Source organism: Anser cygnoides, chromosome 1 (genome assembly GCF_040182565.1).
Source record: "Anser cygnoides isolate HZ-2024a breed goose chromosome 1, Taihu_goose_T2T_genome, whole genome shotgun sequence".
Classification (NCBI taxonomy): domain Eukaryota; kingdom Metazoa; phylum Chordata; class Aves; order Anseriformes; family Anatidae; genus Anser; species Anser cygnoides.
In genome coordinates, this window is record NC_089873.1 from 12,800,982 (window position 1) to 12,827,532 (window position 26,551).

General features: G+C 36.2%; 1 protein-coding gene across 16 annotated transcripts in view; it reads left to right on the forward strand.

The window, feature by feature from the left end:
• MAGI2 (membrane associated guanylate kinase, WW and PDZ domain containing 2) overlaps positions 1-26,551 on the forward strand; it is a 771,534-nt gene that overhangs the window by 665,117 nt on the left and 79,866 nt on the right. For 14 of the 16 annotated variants that reach the window (XM_048068443.2, XM_066990186.1, XM_066990188.1 and 11 more), the window contains 2 exons: positions 13,220-13,251; positions 18,102-18,291. In XM_048068443.2, coding sequence (XP_047924400.2) covers positions 13,220-13,251; positions 18,102-18,291 — 222 coding nt within the window. The remainder of the gene's footprint in view (positions 1-13,219; positions 13,252-18,101; positions 18,292-26,551) is intronic. The other 2 variants (XM_066990179.1, XM_066990181.1) reach the window with 1 other exon arrangement.

Sequence of the window (26,551 nt, forward strand, 5' to 3'; positions counted from 1 at the left end):
TATTTTGTATTTTTTAATATTTTGACATTGCAGCAAATTTAATTTTATTAAATTCAAATATATAAATATAAGTATAAATATAGTTGCATATATACTTTCGTTGAAAGTGGAATGGAATTAGAATAGGTTTCCCCTAGCCTATGAAATATAATTAACACATCTCCTACTATGACTGGTTCTGAAACCTTCTAAAAATTTTCACCAAAATGAGCATCCAGTGAGAAAGATTAAGTCTGCAATTGCCAATTGCCTGATAGATTAAAAATCTACTCAGGTTATGAGATAAAATAAAAATTGTCTGACTGCTTATAGTAGGTCAAATTAATTTAGACTTCAGATTATCAGGACTATCTAATATTAAGTTCAAACACATTACGTTTTCTCCATAATCCTTTGCACTCCTTGTCCAAAGGTGACTCCAGTAGAAATCAGAGTTTAAGCCACATTGGCCTTTTTGCGGTAGTCTCTTAAATCATCTTGTTGGAGCCATTTTGTCTATCATAAACAATATTAAGCAGGTCAGGTATACAATCTCTTCTGCAATACAGAGATTTGTTATGTAGAGCAGCTATGAACCTTCATGTCCTTCATCCCTGAGAAGTGACGCAATCACTCTTGGATGCATCTACATATTTAATGTAGAATTTAACTAGAAATTTAACCTCAGATCTGTGGTGGGTTTTTTTTTTGTTTTTTTTTTTTTTTAATTCCAATCGAATGTTTAATATATTCTACAAATGCAGGTGCTTTTCACAAAAATGGCTTTAGTAAATTCACCAATTAAAACTCCCTTTGTCAGAGGAGCACTAACAAGCTCTAATTTAAAACAACCTTTTCCTTGAAGAAAAGAGTCTTCCTCTTCCCCTGAAGTACACCATTTGCTATTGATGCCCATGACATGAATTATTCTGTTGAAATTAGCTTATAAGAGTTTTTTAAAAAGAGTTAAAAAAAAAAAGCCAGGGACATAATCACCCACAAACTATGCCTGTTCTGGCTGATTGGACTCATACACCAGCAAAATGGTAATGTGACTCGGTGAAGTGCATACAGATTAGCTTTAGTGTCTTTTTAATTACCTGTTATTTGGGAAACCTCAGAGAAAAAATAGATAACATCCTATCTGATGACCAGCATTGGTTAATTGTGCTATTCATCCAGATTCCTTCAGCTAATTATGGTCTTCAAGCATAAGCTCATAGTTTTTGCTAAGTGATCATATAGGCAAAATGTGAGTATACTGGGAAAGAACGAGATGTAGTACAGATCCAAAGAATCCAAGTTTGCTTTCTTATACAATAAGTTATGATGCTAAGAAAGGAAGGACATACATGCAGGGTACCATAACAAGTCTTTCTAAAAATTGTAATTTTTAAGACTAGGCCAGCTGCAAGGTCCACAAGGTGCTTCACGGTCGTCAGCACCATAATCTTCTCTATTTAACTTGTCATGTTTATGCGCTGTTCCAATTTTCTTAGTATTGAGGGGTTATTTCCATTATGTTAGACATGTTGTCTAAATCCCAACTGTCTGAAATCAATTTAGTGTCCTCTGAGGGACAGAGCGCTGTCACAATGAAAAAAAAAAAAAATTACCTGCTCATAATTTTTCTTGCGTTTCCTTGTGATGCATTCATTACTTAGCACTTCCCAACTATCTCGTCAGGATCCATTATCAGCATCATTTTTTAATGTTCTGTTCATTAACTTTTTTAAGTACTGCACAGGACTAAATGTGACCAGCACACAATCTAAATATCGTAAAATTCACATCAGTACAGGTCCACTGATTAGATTTAAGGACACAGCCCTTCTTTATATTAATTGCTTGTCTCTGAACCTTCAGGAATTCAGAAAAATGTGACTTTTTCATCCTTTCTTTTTTTTTTTTGCAAGCTATGTTATCTTGATCAATTTATCATGCTTTATACTGTTTAGTGTTCTGTACTGCAGTAGTATCATGGCCATCAATCATAATTTCTGTCTCTTCAATTTTTCTTTCAGGCTCCTTTGGTCTTATACTAAAGCTTCTGAACTTCATGCCATTTCACCATTATAATTTCAATCACTGCAAAACTTTTACAAAATTCAGCTTTGTTCCTCTTAATAAGTAAATCAAATACTGAGAATTACCTCCTGACTGTGTGGACATGAAAGGAAAGAGGTTTATCTCTAGTAGGGATGTATCGAAGTGGACAATACCAAATCTTCAGCAGCTCTAAGCCAAGTGAATTACGTAGAGGTTCAATCAGGGAAGCGAGAGTTTAGAAATTAAGTTTTCTTTTTGCAGTTTTCTTACTCATTTAGACAAATACTTGCACACTGTGCTTATACTAACAACCCTAGCTAAATATTCCACCTTCCTACACTAAATGATATTCCTTCATAACTAAGACTCAACCATGTAAAAGCTTATTTTGTGATTAGTTTTCTTTCTGCTGTCTTTCACAGTCTCCCACTGTCTGCCAACCTTTCTGTTGTACCTGAATCCTTGTAACCATGAATGAACTGGTCTATCAAGCTGGTGTGAAGGAGCAGGAAAGTGTAAAGGAATTATTACTTTGAATCAAGTCTGGATATGAAGAATAAAATAAGCATGTTATTGCTTATTCCAGTTTCCACCACTGTGGCCAAGCAGCATGATTACCTTTTCATTATGTTGCCATCAAGTGTTTATCATTCTGCCATGCGGTCTGAAAATGAGTCAATTACAGTCAACACACCTGAGCTCCTGACACTTCCCTTTGTCACACAAAAGATTTCAAAGGCAAGCCAATAAAATTCAGAATTGCACTGACAGCTTAATCCATATTAAACACAAAATTCTGAAGTTACTACAGTGTAATTTAATAATGATAGAAAGGCAGTCAGGTGAAAGTAACAGGCTCTCTCAGAGGCTGTAATTTAACTTATCTGTTCCTTTGTGATGAACTCTTATCCAGTGCTTCCAAACCTCAAAGAATTCAGGACTGAAACTGGGCTCAGTTCTGAGCTCACTAGCAGACATCCAGGACCAGCTGGGATGCACTGTGCTGTGAAAAGATCTCCACTGGAATGGCAGAGTGGGTGAGAAACTCGAAACTGTCAAGGATGAGAACCAAAGTTCTGATGTCTGTCATAGATTCTGTCATATCAACAGTTCCAGCACAGATTTCTGAGTAACAAAAGGTATGGTACCTTTAGTACTAGGGTGCAGTAACACCTATGCTACTAAACCTGTAGCTGTGTATCTAAGTTCCTGTTCCGAGACTTTGTATTCACAGACAACATCAAAATTTAGGTGTCTTCATGTCAGTGTCTAAACACAAGAGAATACCACAAAGCTGCACCAGTAGTTCAGACTGATATCCAGACATCAGGAAAAAAAATTTTACTGCAAGGGTAGTCAAACACTCAAACAGACTTTTTAGAGAAGTGGTTGATGCCCCATGCCTGTCAGTGCTCAGGAGGCATTTGGATGATGCCCTCAATAATATACTTTAACTTTTGGTTAGCCCTGAAGAGGTCAGGCAGTTGGACTATATGATCTTTGAAGATCCCTTCCAACGGAACTATTCTATTCTATTCTATTCTATTCTATTCTATTCTATTCTATTCTATTCTATTCTATTCTATTCTATTCTATTCTATTCTATTCTGTTCTGTTCTGTTCTGTTCTGTTCTGTTCTGTTCTGTTCTATTCTATTCTATTCCATTCCATTCCATTCCATTCCATTCCATTCCATTCCATTCCATTCTAAATTTGGTGCAGGCACGTGTCTGTGTCCACTGATGGTTAACGGGGGCTTCAGTAGACTGCATAAATATGGGCATCCAATGAAATTTGAGATGCCCTAGGGTATTCCATCTAACCTCCCACCTATAGGTCCTCTATCACAGCTGACAATGCCACAAGGTTGCATACTGCAACCCAAAATACACTAGGTTGTGATGTAACTGAGATGACATCTGGATAACTCTTCGGTACAGTTACCAGAGTCTAGACAGTTTTACAGTTCTATGTGAGATTGCCACCTCTGTTTGGTTAGCTGAAACCTTTCTAGGCTGGGTTCTTTGCTGTCCAACCTCAGCTGCACAGTTCATCACTAATTCCTTTGTGCTTGCTCTCTGTCTTCCGTTAGGGTGGAGTATCACATTGCAAGGTCTCTCATTTAGAAATAGTCATGGAGACCAAGGACATTTCCCTATATTTAGTTTTACTCTCTTATTATAAGGATTTTTTTCTGATCATTATTTCAGAATCAGTTGTGTGTTTTTTTTAAATCAGGATCAGGACATGGAGACAGAAGTCCTAGGAGCAAAGAACAAAGTGTGGAAGTTTGGGAACAGACTTCCAAGGATCAGGGTAGTTGAGAGAAAACATGGATTCAATGAATGAATTAAGAAGAGGAGGAACTGGTAGTATAGATGTCAACACTAAATAACTTATGACTCCTTTTCATCCAAGTCGTAATGTGAAGCTCACATACAAGAAAATGAATGGCTTTAATATTTAATTGCTGTACTTTTGTCTCCCACAATTGCCGAAGACTGTTTGTGCGTGCATTTTCAGGAAAAGAACTTTAGGACAATGTGTACAAACACCTCATGCTCCATCTGCATTTTAATAGAAAATATTGGGAACATGCCTTGATACTCATCAAAGTGACATGCCATAATGTAAACTGAGGTTTCTCTAATGTGCTTAGAAAGTGTAAAAGCCTAAATTGGTGAAGATTTTAATCACACAAAAGAGCAGAAGTGCTGGCATAGTTAGGCAGAGTTTCTGACTGTCAAGAGAGCTCTGTGAAAATGCAGTGCAGTATTCCTGAAAAGTTAGTTTTGCAACTTAAATTAGCTTTCAGTAAAGTCAGGCTGAGATGTCAGTCATGTTCTTAGCAAGTATAGGGTCTTTAGTGGAATGGCAAAACTCACAGGCCAATCTAGAAGCAACAGTCATGAGCTGTCAGGACTCAGAGATGCAATTTATGTCCTTAATTATCTCGCTGATCGAGTGTGTGTGACATATACCAATCATTTCACCTTCCTGTGTCTGATCTGCTCAGGGATAGTTGCTTGCCACAATGTGTTTGCCCAAGAAGGGGCACTACTTGCATCGTTAGCTCATGCAGTGCTAGAACGGTACAGAAGAGACCGTAATGCCTAGCCTGGCTGGAAACATGAACTAGCAACAAAGATTTTGGCAGCAGTCATTGGAGTACACACCTTAGCAAAACTAGAGATTTTTCAGGGACAATTTCCTTCTGCCAAGCAAAAGGTTCTTTTTCTTGTATGTACAGAAGAATGCCCTTGACCTTTTCAAGATGTCAACAGAGTTTACAACCTGTGCGCAAACTGCTAAGATCTTTCTCCAGTCTTCAGGTGTTAGTACCAACGAATGCAGACTTCAGCTAATTGGGTTAGTATTTACATAAAGCATGTTATTATACACTTCAGTCAGGAAATTAAGAGTTCATCCAGTTCTATTTGTAGTTGCAAACCACAAACCAGCATATGGACTGAACGATTTGAACCTTTAGTAGGATCTTCTCTAATAAAAGGCAAGAGACAGGTTTTCCTCTGTTCTTAAGTTATCTTTTTCCATTCCAGGTCAAGTTGTCCCAGTAAAATCTGTTTCGAATTTTACTGTAGCTGCATTTTCTCTATTTTGAGACATGGCTGTCCTTAGATAATATTGTATGCTATCAACAAAGAAATAAAATTGTAACTGTGTAACACTGTTTTGATAAAAGCTGCCAAAAAAAAATACTTAAAAGTATTTAATACTTAAAAGTAATACTTAAAAGATATTCTGTAAGTGCTCAGTACCAAACTTTGTCTGTGGAAAGTAATCAGTTCTTGTTAACCACATAAAAAAGTGTTTGTTCCAAAAATATACCTCTTATTTCAAGAAATTGCTATAAATTTTTATTATTTTTCCTCTAGTACACTTAAGCATCAAAAGCTGTCACTGACAGTGTTGCATTTGTTTCTGCACTATTTTAACTATGATCCAGAAATTCTCTGCTTCACATCCAGATTAATCTGAAGGAGACGATGTGTAGTCTGTTGTTTTTTTTTTTAGTTTTAGAAATTATGTTAAATCTCTGACTCATAAGCAATTCACAGAGCAGCAGAAGCCGAGCAAAATAAATAGCTGTATGTCCATTAGAATGTAAATTAACTCATTACTATGCCAGCTTCTGACCTTTTCTGATGGCTGTATTCTAGCTAACAAAAACACTTTGCTATTCATGAAAGCAAAAATGTAAAGGTAGCGTGAGATTCTCTAGTGTATTTTAGAGGAGATTCTCATAGATGCAGGTGACCACTGAGGGCCAGAGCTTGAACAGCAAGTACTTCTACTATTCATGACTTTGAATAGCTCTCCTTTTTCTAATTATTTATGAAGAACTGAATAATATTGAAAAATTGTTGCTTGAGAAGTGTAGGTCAGTGAAACTTCATGAACTGCATAATAAGTGTTCCATATGTGTAAAAAGATTAATATTGATTTAGTATCTGATCTCACAGTCAATTACGTTTTCATATCAGTTCTATAGACTTCAGTGAGATGAGATCAGGTTTAATTTCCCAAAGGTGGAAGTCTGAAAGGATAAAATACAAAAGTGGACTCACGATGCCTATAAGTTATGTGGAGAAGAGATGAGCCACTGAAGGTGCTACCCTGATGAGGTCAAAAGACCCAGCTGACCTTCCTTGAACTATGCTTGCTCTTTTCCTACACCCTTGATAGATTTTCTTTGGGTAGAAAATGTATTCATTCTTCTGAGTTACTTTCACAGGTGTAATAGGTTGAAGAGAATGAAAAACAATGCTGATTTGGACTGGAGCACTATTTCTGTTAGTGCTGTCTCACTTGGGTTGATATCAGGAGCAATGGATTTGTAGAGCACAAAGCGCAATGCAACCAAATGCAAATGTTGAGGGTCATTTTCTATCGCTGTGAATCTCTTTCAGGCAAAGCTAATTAATAAGTTCTGAACATCTGTAAATAGGTCTAAAGAAGACAAGCATACTTCTCGTACTTTTATTAATCTAAACCCGCATTCAGTATAACTAATGGCTGTGACCAGCCTTTGTCTCAGTGCAGCACAGTGCTACATCAGTTTCTTGCCGTGCTGCCACTGTGTAGCCTACTGCAGAGGAAGCTAGCTGTAGTCAAAAAACACTGGGTTTAATCGTATACAGCACTGTGGGTCCAACGAAGCCTCATTCATATCACCCCGATGTGGGCTTTTTGACCCTTTGCATCGGGGGTCATCCCAACCAAAGACCAAATGGATCCTCCACAGCATGGCACCGTCAAGCTGAAGTACGGCTGACAACAGGACTAGCTAACTGTGCTTGAAGCTCCCAGTCTTCTAACACCTACTCTTTATTTCAAGGTAAATCATTTTTCTGTTGTTGCCCAAGTAAGAGCTAGATACTTAAACCTGTTTGAAAAAGACAAGCCTTTGAAAAAATATGATGTGGTAATGATTTATTTTATCAGAAACTGAATTACCAATTGCCATTCCCTACACACCATATGATATTTTAAATATGACATGACCATTTCAAACTTTTTATTACCTGCTTGTGTTCATAAGTATTATTTGCATTTATTTCAAATCATTGTTTCCTTTTAGGTTTTGATTACTACAGTGTATAAATTAATTGAATATAGTTGTTCTCCTTGATCATGTTTGTTTTCCCGAAAAGGGGAAAATATTTGAGAATAATTGCGTTAATGTTATGTCTTTGTTTTATGTTCACAAGAAACCCATTTTCTCTCCCATGGAGAGAATATTTTGAAAATATTCTCCCATGGAGAATATTTTGTGTCTAAATGAGTTAGCCCAACTGTAGCCTGAGTTCTGTGCACCTAATCCACACATATCTAGCACAGATCAACAAAATGTAAATATACAGAAGGAAGTTTCAAATGTCACATGAATGGTAAGAAGTGGTTCGTTGTATCCTGCTAACAGTGTATACCATGAGCCTGAACTCTCAGAGAAATTGTACACTCCCACAGCCATTTGAAATAAATGAGTACTTGACACCTCTGGAATTAAGGCCCAGGGTAGCCAACTGATAGACCTCTCAGAGGTCCCAGTAAAAGAAAGGAAAAGCATGGAAAAAATCTACAGTGATAATAAATTTGTACATTAACTTTTCTAGAATGGAAAATTTTTGCTGAAGTGTTGTCACGTGGACTTTGATAAGATGCCTATGGAGTCAGTTAATGCTCTGGGAGTGCTTATCAGCCATCTGTTCATTGACTTCAAAACATCTACGTGAGAAAGGTCTGTGCAGTGCTTGGGACAGCTTGGCTCAGGAAGCCATATGCAGCAAGGTTTTTATAACACACACACAAAAGAAAAAAGAAAAAAGAAATAAAACTACAAGAAGCCCAATGAAATCTAATGGGCAAAACTCTTGTTGTATCATCAGTGAGACTAGTGATGTGGAGGGAAGATGATGTGCTCTGAATATTGTTTTGGATGAAAAGGTCTTATTTTTGACTTTGTTGAGTTCCTCTCAGCAGCACTGCCACACTCTGTCACTGCAGAAATCAAGATGTTCCCAGGTTTTAGTTTAATTGCGCATACATGTCTTGCCACAGGTACGAACACTGTTAAAGGTCCTGTGTTTAGGTGACATACACATTGTTTACCTGTGACTTTACAAGAGCTTCCAGGAATCAATACAAAATAGTGAGGAAACTGAGGCTGGAAAAGAATGGAGATGAATATTTAGGAAAAAAAAATCTAATAACTAATAGACTAATAACCATAGGCTGGTTTAGTATTGTTGACATTAAGGAATATGCCAAATCTAGTATTTTTACTATGGGGGGAGAGAGAGAAAGGGAGAGAGAGAGAGTTATGATTCTATCTTGAAATGTTTGATAAGCTGCTTTTAGCAAACCAAACTTTGCGATAAAAAATACTGGCTGAAATGTAAGGCATGTGAAATCCGTAATCACCTTTCATGTCGAAAGCGTACCTAAATTTGTATATAAGAAACAGAAACAAGTGTGAAATGATTTGTTATTTGTTATAGAACAGCTTGCTTCATCAAAAAGAAATACAAAATACAATAGACTGAAGTCAGAATTTGTCTTGATCTGGGAAAAAAATATAGGTTTTTTTTCAAAATGCATTATAATCCAACTTGTGTTTTCTGTTGGTGGTGTTTCTTAGTAAAGTTAAAACATAGACAATGTCACAGCTCTGATTCCCAGGAAAGCTCATTTTGATAGGTGGTAAATATAATAAAAAACAATGTCAAAAATATTTTTACACACTGCTTTACAAGAAAATGTGGTTCTGATTTTTAAAAATTGCATGATTGTTACTGTATCTTAACTTATTTATTTAAAATTAAACCATTACTATTTCTGTTAAGATGCTGGCCACCAGCTGCTGTACCTTAGTATAGTTTAAGTGGCCAACATTTAAAAATAAATCATTACTTTCTGAAAATTACTTTCTAACTTTGGGGAACTATCTGAGGTTACATATTTTATCTTCACATGGTTACACATTACATTACATTATACTGAGTGGTGACCATAGTATTTTCCTACTAGAATCTGCCTGAGTGAGTGGTGGTGGTTGCTCTTTGACAGAAGCCAGTAACGCTGCTCTTCATTCTGAAACTAATTCAGACCTGTGCTGCTGCCTTTAGCAGGGGTGTAAATAAAGATTTATTTCAAAAGAATAGATAGAAATTGGGACTTTTCAGAAAGTGAGCCACTGTTTATACAGGGAAGATTTTATGAGAAGGGATGGCTATCAGGCACGCGAGTGAGCAGAAAACTACTAATGGAAAGAATCAACTGCATGAAGTATTTTCCAGTGGATCTAAGTTGGCTTTTATTATTGAAATTTTAAAGTACATATGAGTATGTATATGTGCGTTTATGTGTGTGTGTATATATATACATAATATTCTCAGCTATTCAGGCTTTTATAGAAGACATCACAAGAAGCTGGACAGTAGAGAGTTGGGACTTTGGGAGAGGAGTAGAAGTTTGGTAATGGGGTAAGGAGGTTGTAAGAGCTTATCAAGTATGCATGTGTATTTAGACACAAGTTGATGAGAATGTCAAGCAGTATGAGTACTGTATTAATACTCAACAGAAATTAAAAGCTGTACTTTCTGGAGAACAAATTTCAGTCCTGCCTTTAAATCAGTAATGGATTGCTGCCCGTCTGCCAGGTGTTGTCCCACTGCCTTTTGTTGACAGGCACGGTTCCACTGTCTTTTGTGGACATATCTCACAGCAAGAAATGAACCAAGGGAAAAAACAATATTGAAGTCAAACTAAGTGAAAGCCCACTGCTTCTCACTGCCAGCTGTAGATGTAGCTGCAGAAGGTTGAGTATAGATTAAATACACATAATTAAGATATGTTCTTCAGATAAGCTTCTGAGCCTTAGGTTTCTACATGTATAGGACTCAGTCCAGTAGTTCTGTAGAATAATATTAAAATGTGAAAGGTTGAAGGTAGCATGCAGACCCCAAATAAAAGTGCATTTTTGTTTTTATTCTCTTCCACATTAAGTTTCTGTTACAATGTACTACACATGCATTATACTCTTGAGTTGTTGAATTTGCAGCAATGCCTACATATATTTAAACAATTATAATTCTGGACATGTATGGTTCACATGAATGATCCATAATCAGTCTCATGTTGAATAACTGATAAAGTGATACTTCGTTTCTATTAGGAAAAAAATATGCAGTTCATCTGAGGAGACATGCAAATGAGGCAAAACTGAATATATCATTAAATACATGTAAGACAACAATAGCATTCACTTTATGGAACTAAATCTTGGTCCGTTTAGTCTAGTACCTAGTCGTTGGCATAAGTGAAGAGACTGTCTCATCTTACATGGGGCCTTGGTCTAATATCTGAATTTATATCTGAAGAATGAGTTTTAATATCATTTCCAAGGTATGTTATCTTTAGAGATTTTAGCCTTCCAATGTGCATTTATACCTAAATGGATATCCAATGCCTTTTTAAAATTTTGCTTTGAATCTTCTGCCTCTATCCTAGGCATCCTATACCCATTTGTTTTGTTAATATAATTTCATGCTGTGTGAATAAATACTGCTTTTTATTTGTTTTGAGTGTAGATGTTGTCAATTGTATGTTGCAGTCTGTGCCCCTAGTCTTCAGGCTAATATGTTGGAGTTGTCCTTGTTTGAGTGAATACTAGATTTCTTTTAATTGATTTAAAAAAAAAAACACTTTGCATGATGTATATGTCGTTATCTGATTCATAAATAATTATTATATTTTTACTTCATAGTAAACGTTTCTGATAAGTCCAGCAAAACATATTTTTAGGTAGAGACAGTAAATAAACAGGAAAAAGAAAATGTATTTCAATTTGACCTGGAGTAACATTTGCTGACAGTAAGTTATGGGAAGTGCACCAATACCAGTGGGAATGGAGTGTTGCCTCTACCAATATTTCCCCAAAACCAAATCAGTGTAGTAAACTGATTTGAGATACCTTTTGGGAAACATCCTTGCAAGTTTCAAGTCCTATTTTTAGTTTTCAGAGGAAAAATATTTTTTAACTTTCAGTGTTATTAGCCGTACAGAACAATAACAAGAAAAGGTAAGAAAAAGGTAGTTGATTTTCTACCATCCAAAAAGATATTAAGCGAGTTTCTACTACAGAATCTGGATGTGATACACAAGCTAGATCTATATCAGGTACCTGTTATCTCAGCTTGAACTTGCAGATGGAAAGAAATCTGTTTAGTCTTTAATAGAGCAGTTTTTATCCAGACATGGCAGTCAGTAAACATAAATTTTTCCAGAATTACTTTTCACAATATACTTTTTGCTTAAAAGCACTATCAGTTGTTATAAAACAGCCACTGGTTGTCTGCAAAATACTCAAGTGCTTTTTTGCTCTAAGATTTTTTACAGCCTAAATGAACTGGACATCACGGCAGAAAAAAAAATTACCTCATTATCACAGAATTCTAGGAACCTTAAATAGTATGTACAAATAAAATTCCCATTGTGATTTATCTGTGGAAAGATACTTTCCCTAGTGTCCTTGTGCTTTTAATTATTTTCCTAGACTCACCTTGGAAAAAGAAATAATGAAATCAACTTCATTACTTTTATATTAATATTACAGCTTAATTCATTTTTCAAATGAAAGAGCAGCTTTCCTCTTAGAAGCGTCTATTTAAGTTCCATTTCTGTTTTCGACAAAACAAAAGAAATCTTTGTCATTAGCTTTTAATCTTAGGAAGGTTCACAAGATTTTATCTACTAATAAAGAAAGAATGAGAATGATTTATTTTTTTTTTAAGAAAGTTATGCTGAAAACATGATTTTTTGAACATGAGCCAACATCCTTTTTATGTTTGCTTTTATTTAATAATTTGTATATTTAACTTTCTGAACTTTGCATAAGGTATGAATAGTGTTTACAATGAGTGCTTCATATTATCTCCTTTTTAAAAAACGGCAGTTCTAAAGCTTGAAATATCTGAAAATTGCAACAGTTGAAAGTCATGAAAGTCACCAAGGCAGTGATTAAAGTTATCAGTCAGTCCTATTTCCCAGTGGAGTAAACTAAACTAGTTGCTTAGAATAGATAGACGTCTGACCACTTGCTAACTGTAACAAAAGAGAATGGTATCAAAAACAAGCAACCCTCCCAAGACTTTGCTACCTTGTCTAGACTGATGAAACAATTCTTTTTCTCCAGGCATTTCTTATAATAATAATAATAATAATAATAATAATAATAATAATAAATCTCTTTTTATTATTAGGTTTTGTTAAGAGGATGTTCTGAATTGCTTCTCCTTAAAGGTGTGATTGCATTTGACACGTCAGAATCAGGTCATTTGGTGTCTTATCCAATGTTCACCAAGGCAATTGGAAGTCCTTCTGTTTCATTCTTTTAATTTCAGCCTAATTCCATGCTGTTTGTAAATTATGGCAATGATCTCAATGGTTCCACATGCATACATATATATATGCATATATATATGTTTGCATATATTTTTCTTAGAACTTATCCCCTGTGGACTGTGATTTCATCCCTTGTGTGTACAGAATTTTCTAATATGTCAATATTATTGGCACACCTGAATGAGAATGGGAGCATAGACGCCACTGAGCCTCCACTATTTATGCACCAGAAAAATCTGCTAACATTATTTTCTGTTTATTTCAGGTTTCTTTTCTCCATGGAAAACTCCAAAGCCTGTAAGTTCCCTTTCAAAATTATTTCAAAATTATACACTTTGCATTCATAAGACAACTATCATTCAAAGCAAATTTCTGTAGACTTTCATCTAACCCACCTGTTCCCAGCTCATGAGACACCTCTCAGCAATACACCAGCTCTAGGTGAGAAACAGCATCAGGGATGGCCTTGTTAATAAGCTCTGAAGATCTATTCACTTGGAGACTGACAACAGCTGTTTGGAGAAAGGAACTTAAAGATGGGTGGCAAGAAGTTAAAAAGGCAGTGACTCAAAAATGAGGGGTCTGGAGAAGAAGGCAGCAAAAGGCCCCAGCAGTGAGACCAGTTTAGTTGGGAATCTATTTGCAAGAGATAACAGGCAATTTTTCTGTTTTACAAATGCATTGATCTAAATATCTTGAGAGTAATTGTGTTGGTTTTTTTTGTTTTTTTTTTTTTTTACATTAGTAGATCTAGAAACAATAGCCCCATTTCAAGTAAGAGGTTGGATTAGACCTATGATTTTGACATTTAACACCGAAGTATTAAGATTTACTGTATTCTATGACTATAAAAAATTGCTGTATTTATTTTGACACCAAATTACATCCTATTTTGAAGTTGCAACATCATTCTCAACCTGAAAATAAATCACAGACTGCTATTTTTGGTTTTCTCTTTTCTGGCTTTTGGTTTTTTTTGTTTGTTTATTTTATTTTGTGCCTTTTTTTTTCTTTTTTTTCTCTTTCTTTCTTAGCTTGAAAAGACCTTACAGTATTCCTTATCTCTCATCAGGGGCGTTTTGCTGGAAAAGAGAGCCCTGACTTTGCCCGTAGGTATCTAAGAGCAGTAGGAATAACAATAGCACTATTTCTTAACTTTTTCTTTTATATATATATATAAGCTAATTTTTAAAGTTTTCTTCTTCTTGTGTTAGGGTGTTTTAATGCTGAATCTGGACAACTTCGCATCCTCTCATACTGGATAATGGCACGCTTATTGCAACCCAAATTGATTTTTGTATCCTGTCAAACACAAATGGCAGTTAATTAATCAGTTGATGCAATTTCATCAAACTGCTTTCAGCTTGTGGTGATTTTGAGTAAAATGCCAGAGGATAGACGCAATATATTGGCAGTATAGCAGCATAAGTTTGTTTATTTTTCAAAGTAGCAGGATGTTTGCAGACCCCATGAAAATAAATTTGTCTATTAACGGTTAGCCTATTCTCACCAGATTAAGGTTCCTACCTGGCTGGGACATTCCACTTCTCATCTCAGGCAAATAGTGATGAAATAAGGAACTTGGTACTTACTTGTTATAGATTGAAAGCCAAAGATCTCCATGGGCAGTGCTCCCCCTCTTTAAATATATATCAAATATATGAAGTTCAGCATAATGTTGATGATTGTCTACACTGTTTTGATATATAAACAGTCATATAGTGGTTCATATTCAGGTAGCACTTGCCAATAATCAGAATCTAGAGAAACAGCCAGAGTGATGCAATTCTTCATGCAACAGTCCGAGCAGAGCAGGGACCACAAAATAAGGTATCATCAATTTGTGGAGATACTGTACCTGCATGTGGGCTAACTGTACACAACTGGCCTAATTTGGTGTAGTCTCAGCATGAGAGCTCACAGTGATGAACCAATTTAAGGTAGTATGCATTCCTCTGTCTTCACCCCTTTAACTAGAGAAATAATCAGACATGAATTTCTAACACTCATGGTGTGAAGATAAGATTGAAGCCAAGTGTCACTGAAGCACTGTCTGCAGGCAGTCTGAAGCAGTAAAGCCAGCACCAGGAGGTCTACAAAGCCTTCCTGACACCACATCACAGCCCTGTAGCAGGAAAGAAAAACTAGGTGACCCCAAACTGAGCTGCTTCTCTGCTTGAGTGACTGCTGCTGACCCCTCATATCTCTGGCTGAAGAGGTGAGAAGTACCCACCACTCTCCTTTAGAGCAAAAATGGGCCATGGGCCATTGGCTGGAAGAGAAGAGATGAGCTCCTCTCCCCAGGGCAGAGGCTCACAGGTGGCACACCCTGTGTCTGTGTGCTCAGCATCCCAGACTAGTCTGGGTTGACAGAAATCCTATGATTTCTATATATACCGTGTTCTATTATATGTAACATTGGTAATATAATATTAACACGAATTGAATTTGAGCAATTACCAAACTATTACCTAATTTAGATTTTATACACTGCACACAATACCATGCTTATTCATTTCCAAGAGTGCTTTATACGTGAGTTAGCATTGTGATAACTCACATTGCAAAATACTTCTTGACTATTTAACTAACCAATATGGGTTTGGGAGGGATAATCCCCCTGTCTTTATCTGCTTATGTAACTCTTTGTGTTAGCAGTACTACCCACAGGTAAGAACACTTTGCTCAGTTTTTAATTTCTCACATAGAGATTTAGAGGTGACCAGCAAACGAGAATTAGATGTATGGGACCCAGTAGAGCTTTGCTAATTGATCTCCATATTCTCATCCTTCCTCTAGGGAGGAAGTTTGTTCATCAAAGATAATTACTTTTTCCTTTTCCTTTTTAAAATCTTCTTTAAATATTTCATTTTTACTCAGTTTCACATTTTGAAAGAGGTAAGTATTCTATTTCTCTGCTACAGTCCAAGAAATTAGGAAATACTCAGTTCTAGATAGACAGGGCCCTATATGTCTTTCTGCTTCACAGCGACAAGATAAATAGTTTGGTTCATCAACTTGTATTCTTTTTTAGATTCCTTATTGAAAGCAAAACCTAAATACTATTCTCCATTATTTTTCCTGGACCTAAGGAGCTTGTATTGATCCCAGTTCTCCTTTCGCACTTAGACGTAGGGGTCATAATCAGGTTTATTTCTGGAGACCTTTGAATTTGTGCTTCCATAATACAATTATATACTGTATATATGTTTATATGTACTTGAAGTAATTCCTTCAGAGCTAGAAGCACTACTGGAAGTATTATTGTGATTTTCATGTGGCTTGCCACATAAGCTGATAGAGAATAAACCCATTAAAAATAAGCTAGTAGAGAATAACCCACTGCAAAGGGTACCTGAATGCACATGAAGTATCTTCCTGTACATAAGCTATTTCAATGACTACTCAGGTATCTCCATATGGCACTTCACTGCACAGGATATACACACCCTTAATGTCCTTTTATATCACATCCTAGTCACTGTCTTCTATATCTGACCCACTATAAATGTGTCTTTCTTGAATAACATTAGTGAGGATTGAATACAATATTCCATATCTTCATCAGAATATTAATACTTCCCTTTGTTAACTTCAATATCATACCCAATACATACTAGCACACGAGAGTCATCCTGTGGTTGACTGAGACACCTAGATCTTTCTTTTCTTCGGTTTCCAATGTACCAGCCCTACTTACTGCAAAAAAATCTGACAAAAGCGTAGCTTGAGGTATAAAGAAAAAGGTCCTTAACAACAGAAGATGGATAAAATCTATTTTGAAGTATGATATGCAGTGCACCTGGGATGTGCAGTGTGTGATATGGGATGTGCAGTGAAGTTGCTCAACATATTTTCCACAAGGACTCTAAAGCATCTGTAGTCCACACAAGACTTGGCGAAAAAGCCTGATGCTGTTAATCATCAGAACAGAGAGCAAAGCTCACCTGATGAGCCACGTACCTTCTGAAACCAAGGAGCTGAATGTGAAGGATAATCACAATTTGTAGAGCAGATTTTCTGTAGACTTGCAAACGTCTTTGATAAGACACTGCTGATACAACACTAGAAGCCAGTGATACTGAATTGCAGTGCAGTTTGGTTCTGAGAGTAATTTTTTGTGGAATTAACTGATTGATGGGCTATGTGAGAGAGCACACTTCTGGAGGCTTTACTAGCTTTTGCTTCAGCAGGGGTCACAGGCAAAGTCAAATATTCATTTCCTGGGATAAACATTTGTGTTTTGTTTAACTTAATCAACTCTCTCAAAAAGAAAAATCCCCAATATCTCCACGTCTTCTTTTTCACGATCCATATTCCCTTCTAGATTGATGTGCTTCAGAGACCACTAAAGGGAATCTTGGAGAAAATTTGGATTGAGGTAGCTTTCATGAATAGTCAATACACTGCAGTGTATTTCTCTCTAAATTGTCGGGAAGAGTAGAAAAACTTATCCTATGCTTGGGAGCTTGACTGGATGACAGCAATATAATTTTTGATATGGGAAAGAAACTGCAAGAAATGAAAAAGTCTGCATCAGATTAATGCTAACCTTCTTCTGTCAACTATTACTAGTTGCTCAAATAGGTACTTTAATAATTTTGCTTTCGTTGGCTCTTTTTCTTCAAGTAAATTCTGTTTGCAGTTACAGTAATCTACCTCTTTCTCCCTTTGCAGCCTGGTATTTACATGCATTCTGAAAAGATACAGCATTAAGATCATTCAGTTGCAACCCTGTCTGGGCACTTCTTTTTTAAATACTATGTTCAGTTGTATATTTTGATGAATCTGGTAACTATAACTTCACAGTCACACAGATTTTGCCTTTAGCAGAATGCTTTCCAATAGCTCAGTGTATTCTGTAAGAGACAGTCAACATGCGGCAGGGTAATGTTGAGTCCTAATCCACACAGGGTCGTATTATCTGAGAAAGATCACAGCTTCCCACGAGCAACAAATTAACAAGTAAATTTCAACAAATAATTTTATAAACAACCCAACGTACATCATTTATCTCAAAAGACAGCAAAGGGATTTGTTAATTTTACAAAATACTTTACCTTTTACTGAAATCACTGTCTTTAGCCTGATTGTAGCAGTCACCGTTTTTGCAAAACACCTTTCTTGTCTGTATGTTTTTATTCCAGATGATGGAACGATGGGAGAATCAAGGCAGCCCTCAAACAAGCCTATCTGCTCCAGCTCTACCACAGAATATTCCCTATCCACCCACTCTTCACAGGAGTTCATTTCCTGATTCAACAGAGGCCTTTGATCCACGGAAACCTGACCCATATGAGCTGTATGAGAAATCAAGAGCTATTTATGAAAGTAGGCGTAAGTGAAAATCCTGTTCATCCTGCTGGCCTTTTAATATTGTAAGCTTTTGCCTATGAATGTGCTGTTGTTAACATAGTTTTCCTTAATTAGCGTTTGTAATTTAAAGAAAGCAACTATAATCCCTGTTAACATAAGCCATTAAAAATTATTCAAGAAATCTACACTTACATATTTTCCTAGATCTTCCTAGATTTTAAAGTTTGACTTTCACAGGTTTGTTTCCTGATATTTCTGCTCTCCTCATTTTGACCCAAATCCTTAGTGAAGTATATATGCTACTATATTTTGATGTGTTACTTCTCTTCATAGTTAACCAATAAAAGGATGTGAAATTATCAATACAAAATTTTTCCACTTACTTTTACTTTGAAGTGAAGTTTATATAAAGAAATTTCCATATCACTTGTTTTTATAAAAACAGTTATGACAAGTTATGATGTTGTCCTTGGTAGTTAGAAAGAAACCTATAATCCTAACAGGCACTATTTGAAGATCTACTCAAAACAGTACTGAGCTAACAAGATGTCCTTCTTGATTTTATGTGTTTTTAATCATAGCATCTTAGAATGGTTTGGGTTAGAAGGGACCTTAAAGATCATTTAATTACAACCCCCAAGGAGTATACCGCATATCTTCCACAATAAGAATAAAAGTTTAACTAATCTATTTCTTACTGTAAAGAACATTTTAGCTAAAAGCTGTTATTCTAAAATGTCCAGAGCTTTAATACTTAAGATTAAAGCTTCAAAGTAATGTGTGTTTTTTTTAACTGAGTTTTTTTCATAGCTGTTTTTACTTGTACGTATCAGTTTCAATTCATTTTAGAAATTACTTACTCTCTAATCCAAATTATTTTATAAATTACACATAAAATATTGTACTGCAATATAACTAGTCCAGATAAACCAATTTATATTAATTGAGCCCTGTGACATAGAGATAAACCTAAACTATCCCAATCCATGATATGGGAGGTACAAATTTCTCCAGCATGCAAAGGGATATTCAGAAGGAAATATGCTATTGTCACAAACACTGGGTTGGTGCAAGGGTTCCTCAGTGCCTTGGCCTTAATTCTTCGGTTACAGTTTTTTTCAATAAAATAATAAGGCACCCATTATTGTTTATGGGTGCCTTCTATGAGTTTTCTGCTTACTTCCTTAACCAACATGAACTCTAGTCTTTGGCTGGCATATGCTTCCATGTTCAGGCGCACACATTATGGCAGGGTTACACGTTATGCTCTTACTGTGTTCAGGCGCGCACGTTAGTCTATTATAAATCATAGAATCATGGAATTATGCTAAAACCTGTGTTTAAAAGACCTAATTGCATTTGAATTCTGTCCAAGAGGCAACTGAAAGTTGTACACAAGCCTTCTTCAGACATATACGTAGCAAAAATCAGAATTAACAGCATGAAGCTCTTATGCCCAAAACAAGAAAGTGAGGGATGTAAAGTAATACTGCAATAATCACTCCTCAGATTTCCAAGTATCCTGATTTTACAGTTAATCCTGAAAGCTTTAATCTGTTCTCTTCTGACTCTTACATCCTACAGACATTTCTTCTAAGTCTTGATTCAATATTTCCCAACCAGATCTCTTCTGCATTCATTCATGTCCCTTGGTCATAAATAACTGCTTCCAAATGTCTTTGATGTCACTGTCATTTTTTTTCATACATGCCATCAGCACACATTTTAAGAAATTCAATTCATCATGCCTTTGATTGCTTTTGTTTGTTTGTTTGTTTGTTTTTCCTCTACATAGTACTAGCATTTCCTGAAGTGAGAGAAACAACAGGCAGGAAATCCATTATTGAGTCAAGAAATTGTCATCTAAATTGAGTGCATGGGAGAAAGTTTCAAGATAATGCACACTTAGTTTCCTGCCATATGGCTGTGTCAGGCTGGTTGTCTTTGGTGTAGACATACTCTTTAAGGGTACAGGAAAAGTTCAGCTACTTTCGGGTTTAAGTAGTTCTTATCTCAAAGCAAGTTTGCCTTATATTCTGGCAAGACCTGAAAAGAAAGAGGATCGTCTTCTAAAAATAGTGCAAAGAAGTGAACAATCATGACCTGGAAAACTCTAAAAGAAAGAGGTAGTGTTAGCTTTTTGTTTCTCTCACAGTGAAACTGTTATTAAACAGTTCTTTTTCATACTGCCGTAGTTCTGAATTTCTACAGAACCTTTTATCAGAAGATCTCACTGCAGTCGGCACTCACCAGGACCTTATCAAAGCCTCATGCTTCCCCATCAAGGAAACGAGTATGTTACGCATCACAGCGTAGTTGTGTGAGAAGCACAATTGACATGACTCAAAGCTGAGAGCAAGAACTAGATCCAAGGAGCCTGATTCACAGGCTTTTTTTGCTCTAGCCGCTAGATATGCTCATCCCTACCTAATGATAGCAAGAGAGGGTTTCCAAGCATGAAAGCACCACAAAAGAGGATCATTTTCATTCTACAGAAATGTTTTTCTGCCCTAGGCATGTGAAGGACCTACATGACCTTGTGCAATAGGGAGATTTCAATTTTTAATAATCACATGAATTGCAAAAGACTACTGCTACTGCACTGAAAATGGTTTTGTAGAGGCAGTTCTACCAATACAGGTTTGAGATGAATCAAATGATGCATTAGTACAAAAGTGGAGTACCAATGCATTTTGTAAGTCATAGCTCCTCGGAAAATTGTTTGTCACCCATTACCTGTTCTCTGTCAGCTCTCACCTCTTAGTTGTCACCTGCATCTCCTGTCACCTGCCATCAGCTGCACACAATAGCTCAAAGTAGCCAAACAGGAGTATAAAGTGTTTCCCAGGATTGATGATGTCACATCCTCCAAAATTGCTGCCTAAAAGAAGGGAAATTATTTTCTTCTATCTTTCTTATTCCTTTCTGCAGCTAAATCTCTTCTTATTTGTTTGTATCTCTTCTTTTTTTGTTTGTTTTATTTCTTCTCCCCATTAAAAAGAACCTATGCAGCTTTCTGCTGTAAACATTTTTTTTGCCAAACTCAGAAATTGAGAAGACCTGCTCAAATAACTGGATTATTTTGCCTTTTTCCATCCAACTGCACATGTTAGATGTCTTAAAGGCAAATCCTTTGACTTCTTTCTCCTTATGAGAGAAATATGTCCTTGTAGTGTGACAGCATTGTGACTCTGCTGATAACCATGGAAGTCAGGCACAGAAGCTCTAACATGAAACATCAGAGCAGGAATTTCCTGTTAATGAAAATATTATGCACCAGTTGTTACAGCTGTAACTGGAGCTCCACAGAACTCATTCTCCTGAATTTAACATTTTTGCCTTTATACATTCTCCTTATCCTCTCTTACTTATATTTTATTATATTTTATTTTGAACAGTATTTGTTGTATTTGTTGTAAACACAGTTTAAAACCAACTTTGTTCAGAGGCCTGCATAGGCAGACATCACTCAAACAGGGGACACAGAGCTGTTGAGAATCATAATGCTATAGTATTTCACCTTTTCTAAAACGTGTAATAGAATTTTGGTTTTATGGTCCTCTAAAGAAAACAGCAAAATGAAACCTTTCTTTACAGCAGTAAGGTTATGTTTCTCCTTCAATCAGTGTTGTAGTCCAGGACTGGTGCTGTGACACAGAAATGCCAGTAGGAAGAATGAGATAAGCTAGTGATAAGCTCTCATTGAAAGTGAAATCTGAACAATTACAGATCCACCTTTTACTGGAAGGACGGAGGTTCCTTCTTCAAAATCTCACATGTTAATTTCTCTCCTGACCACAGTGAATTCCCCAAGTTCATTTCAAATCCATCATCTATCTGTCTTATGCAATGTAATTTTTTTCTTCTGCCAGTCAGACAAACTGGAAAAGAACCAAAAAGCAAAGTCCACCAACGGCTGTGAAACATAAATAGTAAATGTATTAGCATCATGCATTATTAGCCTTCATGAAATAAAGGTTGTTTTCTCACGCAGAATAAGGGTACCAGACAGGCATTTTAATACATATTCACAAGCTGCCTTTGCTCTAAAATATCACTGCAGGTATTCAGAACATATACAATAGAAAGTATCAGCAACAAGCAAGATTTGTTAAACATTATTCTGATCAATAATGTGTAACTTTGAAAACGCCATTTTTGCAGAAAAACACTAAGGCCATCAGGGCTTCCTAAATGTGATATTCACAGGACATTAAAGAAAAAAAAAAAAACAAAAACAGTCAGGTGTATAGAACTGAATGTGTTACCACCTGATGGGTCTTTGGCATAGCCTACAGCAAACCAGAATTTTCTAGTCATTGTTTGTTGGCTGAAGGCCTACACAACTGAATTCAAAAATTTAGGGAGCCTCTAATTTTTCTCCATTTTGGCTTACCTTCAGTCTAAGAAGTTTCACATTTTTTTAAGGTGTATGAAAATATATATGTGTGTGTGTGCATATTTAATTGCAAACTAGTAAGTGTAATACTTGGTACTATGGTAGTGTTAAATACATAGCAATCTGAAGTATTATAGAAATATGAAGTAGGTTTTTTTCTATGGGTAAAGGGTTTGGGACAGAGTCCAGAAAACAAGATTCTAGTTTCAAATCTTCCTTATGCTCAGTTTTGCGTATATTTCAAACTTTCTGTTCACCAGTTCCTGCCTCTTATATCAGTGAGACATGCCTGCCTTCACTTAGTAAATAAGAGGGTATTAGGAAACTACTAATTATTATGTTTTATCATCAAACCAGTCCTTGACCTACAGTATGAGCAAGGCAATTTCTCCAAATAATTTCTAAACAGTACAGGTTGTTGTTTTCCCTGCATCTTTTTCTACCTCAAGCAACAGCATAGAGAAAAAGGCTAAGAACTTATACGCCATGACAAAATGGATTTTCTGCTTATAAGAACTGACAGTGAAACCTAAAACATTTTCAAATGGAATTATAAGACTATCATCATCGCAGTACTGTGGATGTAAAGTGATTTTGATTATTGAATTGTAAAGTAGGTCCCAAATGACCTATGCTAATATGAAATGTCAGTTTTACAACCGATTGTAGTATTAAAGATGCAGTATTCCTTTCTCTCAAGCAATTTACATTTTACTAAGAGGTATACAAGTAGATTTTCATCTGCAAAGTGACAGGGTGTACTTAAGAAGTCAAAGTAATAATCTAAGTAAGAAAACTGACTTGTAAGCATTGGAGAATTGGTCACAGGTTATCATCTTCTGCTGAGCATGGCATGAGACCAATGGGAAGAGCATTGCCTGTGGACACTTTCAAACAGCTCTTTGCCATGTTTGGTGAGGACATTGTTACATGATCATATTCATCTTGTTAATTTGTAAAACTCTCATGGGTAGGACTGAGATGCTGAAACATTATTTTCATTTCAGTTCAGACAGGATTGTGTCCCAGCTCTTGTTTATTGTTTATTTACTTTCATAAATATTTTGCAGATTTCATTTTCAAAACTATGACTTCTTAAAATGTATTTACAGAGTGTAATTTATTTTAAACTAAGCATAAAGCCAGATCTGCGAGTTTTTTACTGTCCTATCTTCTGATAGCAAACCTACCTTTGGCTTTTGATTTACCTGATATGGAAATTTTGGTGTATAGTAAGAGCCTTTGAGCTCCCATAGTAGTCCCCATAGTTCAAATTTATTTCTGTTATATGTCAGTCTATGATGCCCAAGCCAGAATCATACACCTTCAGCAGACTGAGGTAAAGAAGTTCTTCCTGGGAGGAGGAGTACAAAGATGACGAACATAGCAAATGTGGTTTCATATTCTGATATAGCTCCACTATCAAGCTTGAGGAGGAAATGATCCAACAGAAGAGACAGGCAGTCTGTGCCCATGCATCGGCTCTGTTCATAGGTGAGAGGAGCATGACAGGTGACTCAGTCAAATCAACAGGAAAGCCTTCTGCCTTCTTTCTTCCAGCTGTTAAAGATCAGAGCTTCACATTCCTCAGCTCTTGAAGATATCATGAAATCCAGTTTAGATTTAGGTCTACACAGTTGCATTCACAATGCAGTAATCACCAAACTAGTTAGTCCCTATTCATCAGAATTTTCCCATTCACCTTTTCTTCCCAAACTTTTTTCTCCAGCAAACACAGTAACAGGAGTCAGCTAGATTATTTAAAGAAGCATAGTGTAGGTATTTTTCCTTTCTTTTCAAACACTAGGATGTCACCTACACCCCCATGGATTTTTCAGGGTGCTCTCCCCATAAGGAACAATTCCTCTTCTATTTCATATTTTACTTGTTTAATACAGTTACTATCAAAAGAGGGTTTTTTTTATTATTATTTGTTTTATATTTTTGACACATTGAACTGATTACTGGTTAGAAAGACGAGAAGAGATTCTTCCCTAAACTGTACTCTCAAATGTTCTTATTTAGATGCCTATTTTTACTGAAACAGACTTGTTTAAACTCTGCCCTTATTTTCATAGTTTGCAACTTCAGGAGTCTTTCAGCTGTATCTACTAAACAAAAGAGTCATTCCCCAGTTCTTGGTCTTTCACTTTGCTAATGATCAGAATACAGGTAATGATCTGACTGACATGCATGATCAGATTACAGCCAGCAAATGCTAACACACATCATATGTTACATCTGACTGCATTCTTTAAAAATAAATACTTTAAATAAAATAAGTCTTTTAACTGGTTGCCAGAAGGTAGGCTGGTAAATGTGAGTTTCCTCTGAGATCAGATAGAAATATGGATATCTACACATTTTATGTGTGTGAAAATCTTTGCAAAGAAGCGGTGTATAATCTGTGTTCCCCCAAAGAAATGCAAGAATTCATGATATAACTGTATTCATGACTTGGAGTTAGTTGTAAGGAAAGCTCATATTATGGTTGTTTTGTTCCTTGCTTCTGAGTGTCTAGAAATTCCTAGAAATTTCTCTTTATATTACAATGTTTAGAAATAAGATCCAAGAAGGCCTGAAATGACTTCTGACAGAGGGAACCCTGAGTCTAATACCGTGTTGTTTTTTTTCCAGTATAACAGCTGGTCCAATAAAAGACACTACAAATCTTCCTTCCTAACCAAGACCTTATCAAATTAGCAACCTTGTTTTCTCGTCCTGCAAACAGATGGATAACGGGAATATGGGATATTTGGTTCAGGAGAGGTAACCAACAATAAAGAGGATGGAAACAGCTATTAAGCACTTTACGTAAAGAAAGGAAACTAAAATTGAACAAACCAATAAGCCAACCTCTCATCCTATTTATTGTAAATTCTCTCCTTATTTAGCAGTTATAGAGAGGGTATCTCACAGGTGATTGGCATAGTAGCCACTGTTTGAGCTCAGATAAGATCTTTATTTTATTTTATCCAATTTATTGAGAGAACTGGATTTGCACCCCCCACACACCAAAAAAAAAAAAATCTGCTTGTCTACACAGTCAAGAAGTAATGGGATAAAACTGCAGGAAGGTAGATTTGATAAAGATTAGAAGAAGATCTCTAGATGTAAGGATATTTTATAAATACTGACTGAGATTTCCTAGAGAGCCACAGTAAACAGAAATTTTCAAGAATAGGTTAAAGCATATGGATCCAACAGTGGGCAGATGGGCTGGATCTGGTCTTTGACCAGATAGAGCAGGAGATAACTGTATGAGCAGCAAATAGCTTCACAATCCAGAGCTTCCTCTTGCACTGCCATCTAACCCAACATGGGAAGTATCACCAGTGAAATAGCATTTGGAGGAATTGCTGCTGGTGCTGGTGCAGCTGCTGCTGAAACAGTTGCTCCCAAATGAACCATCTCCACTTTTCCTCTTCCAAATGCAACCTCTTCCATGCAACAGCAGGAAGGTCTCTGCAGCCCACACTTATTCAGCTGCCATTGTGAACAACGGAAGAAAGGAAAAGACCTACCTGTATTGGGAAAGATGCCATCTGTGTGTAGGATGCTACCAGAGGTTTCTGCTAGCCACAGGAGTAACTGAAGTTACCAAAACTGGATCACCTAGAGATAGGCAGACTCCTTGCAGCAATGTTTTGATTTCTGTTTCAGCCTGCACAGATGCTGGGTAAATGGATGATTATCTAGAGTTTTGTGATTTTTTTTATTCTATTGAGATAACATCTATGAGAACCACAAAAAAAAACAAAAGAGAGGAAAAAAAATCAGGCAGTACAGATGCCTTGATAGTGATTTCTTGAGACTTATTATCAAAAAATAATTCATTCTTCTCTTTACTGCTTTACTTTTAGAGAAGTCAAAGATATAGGA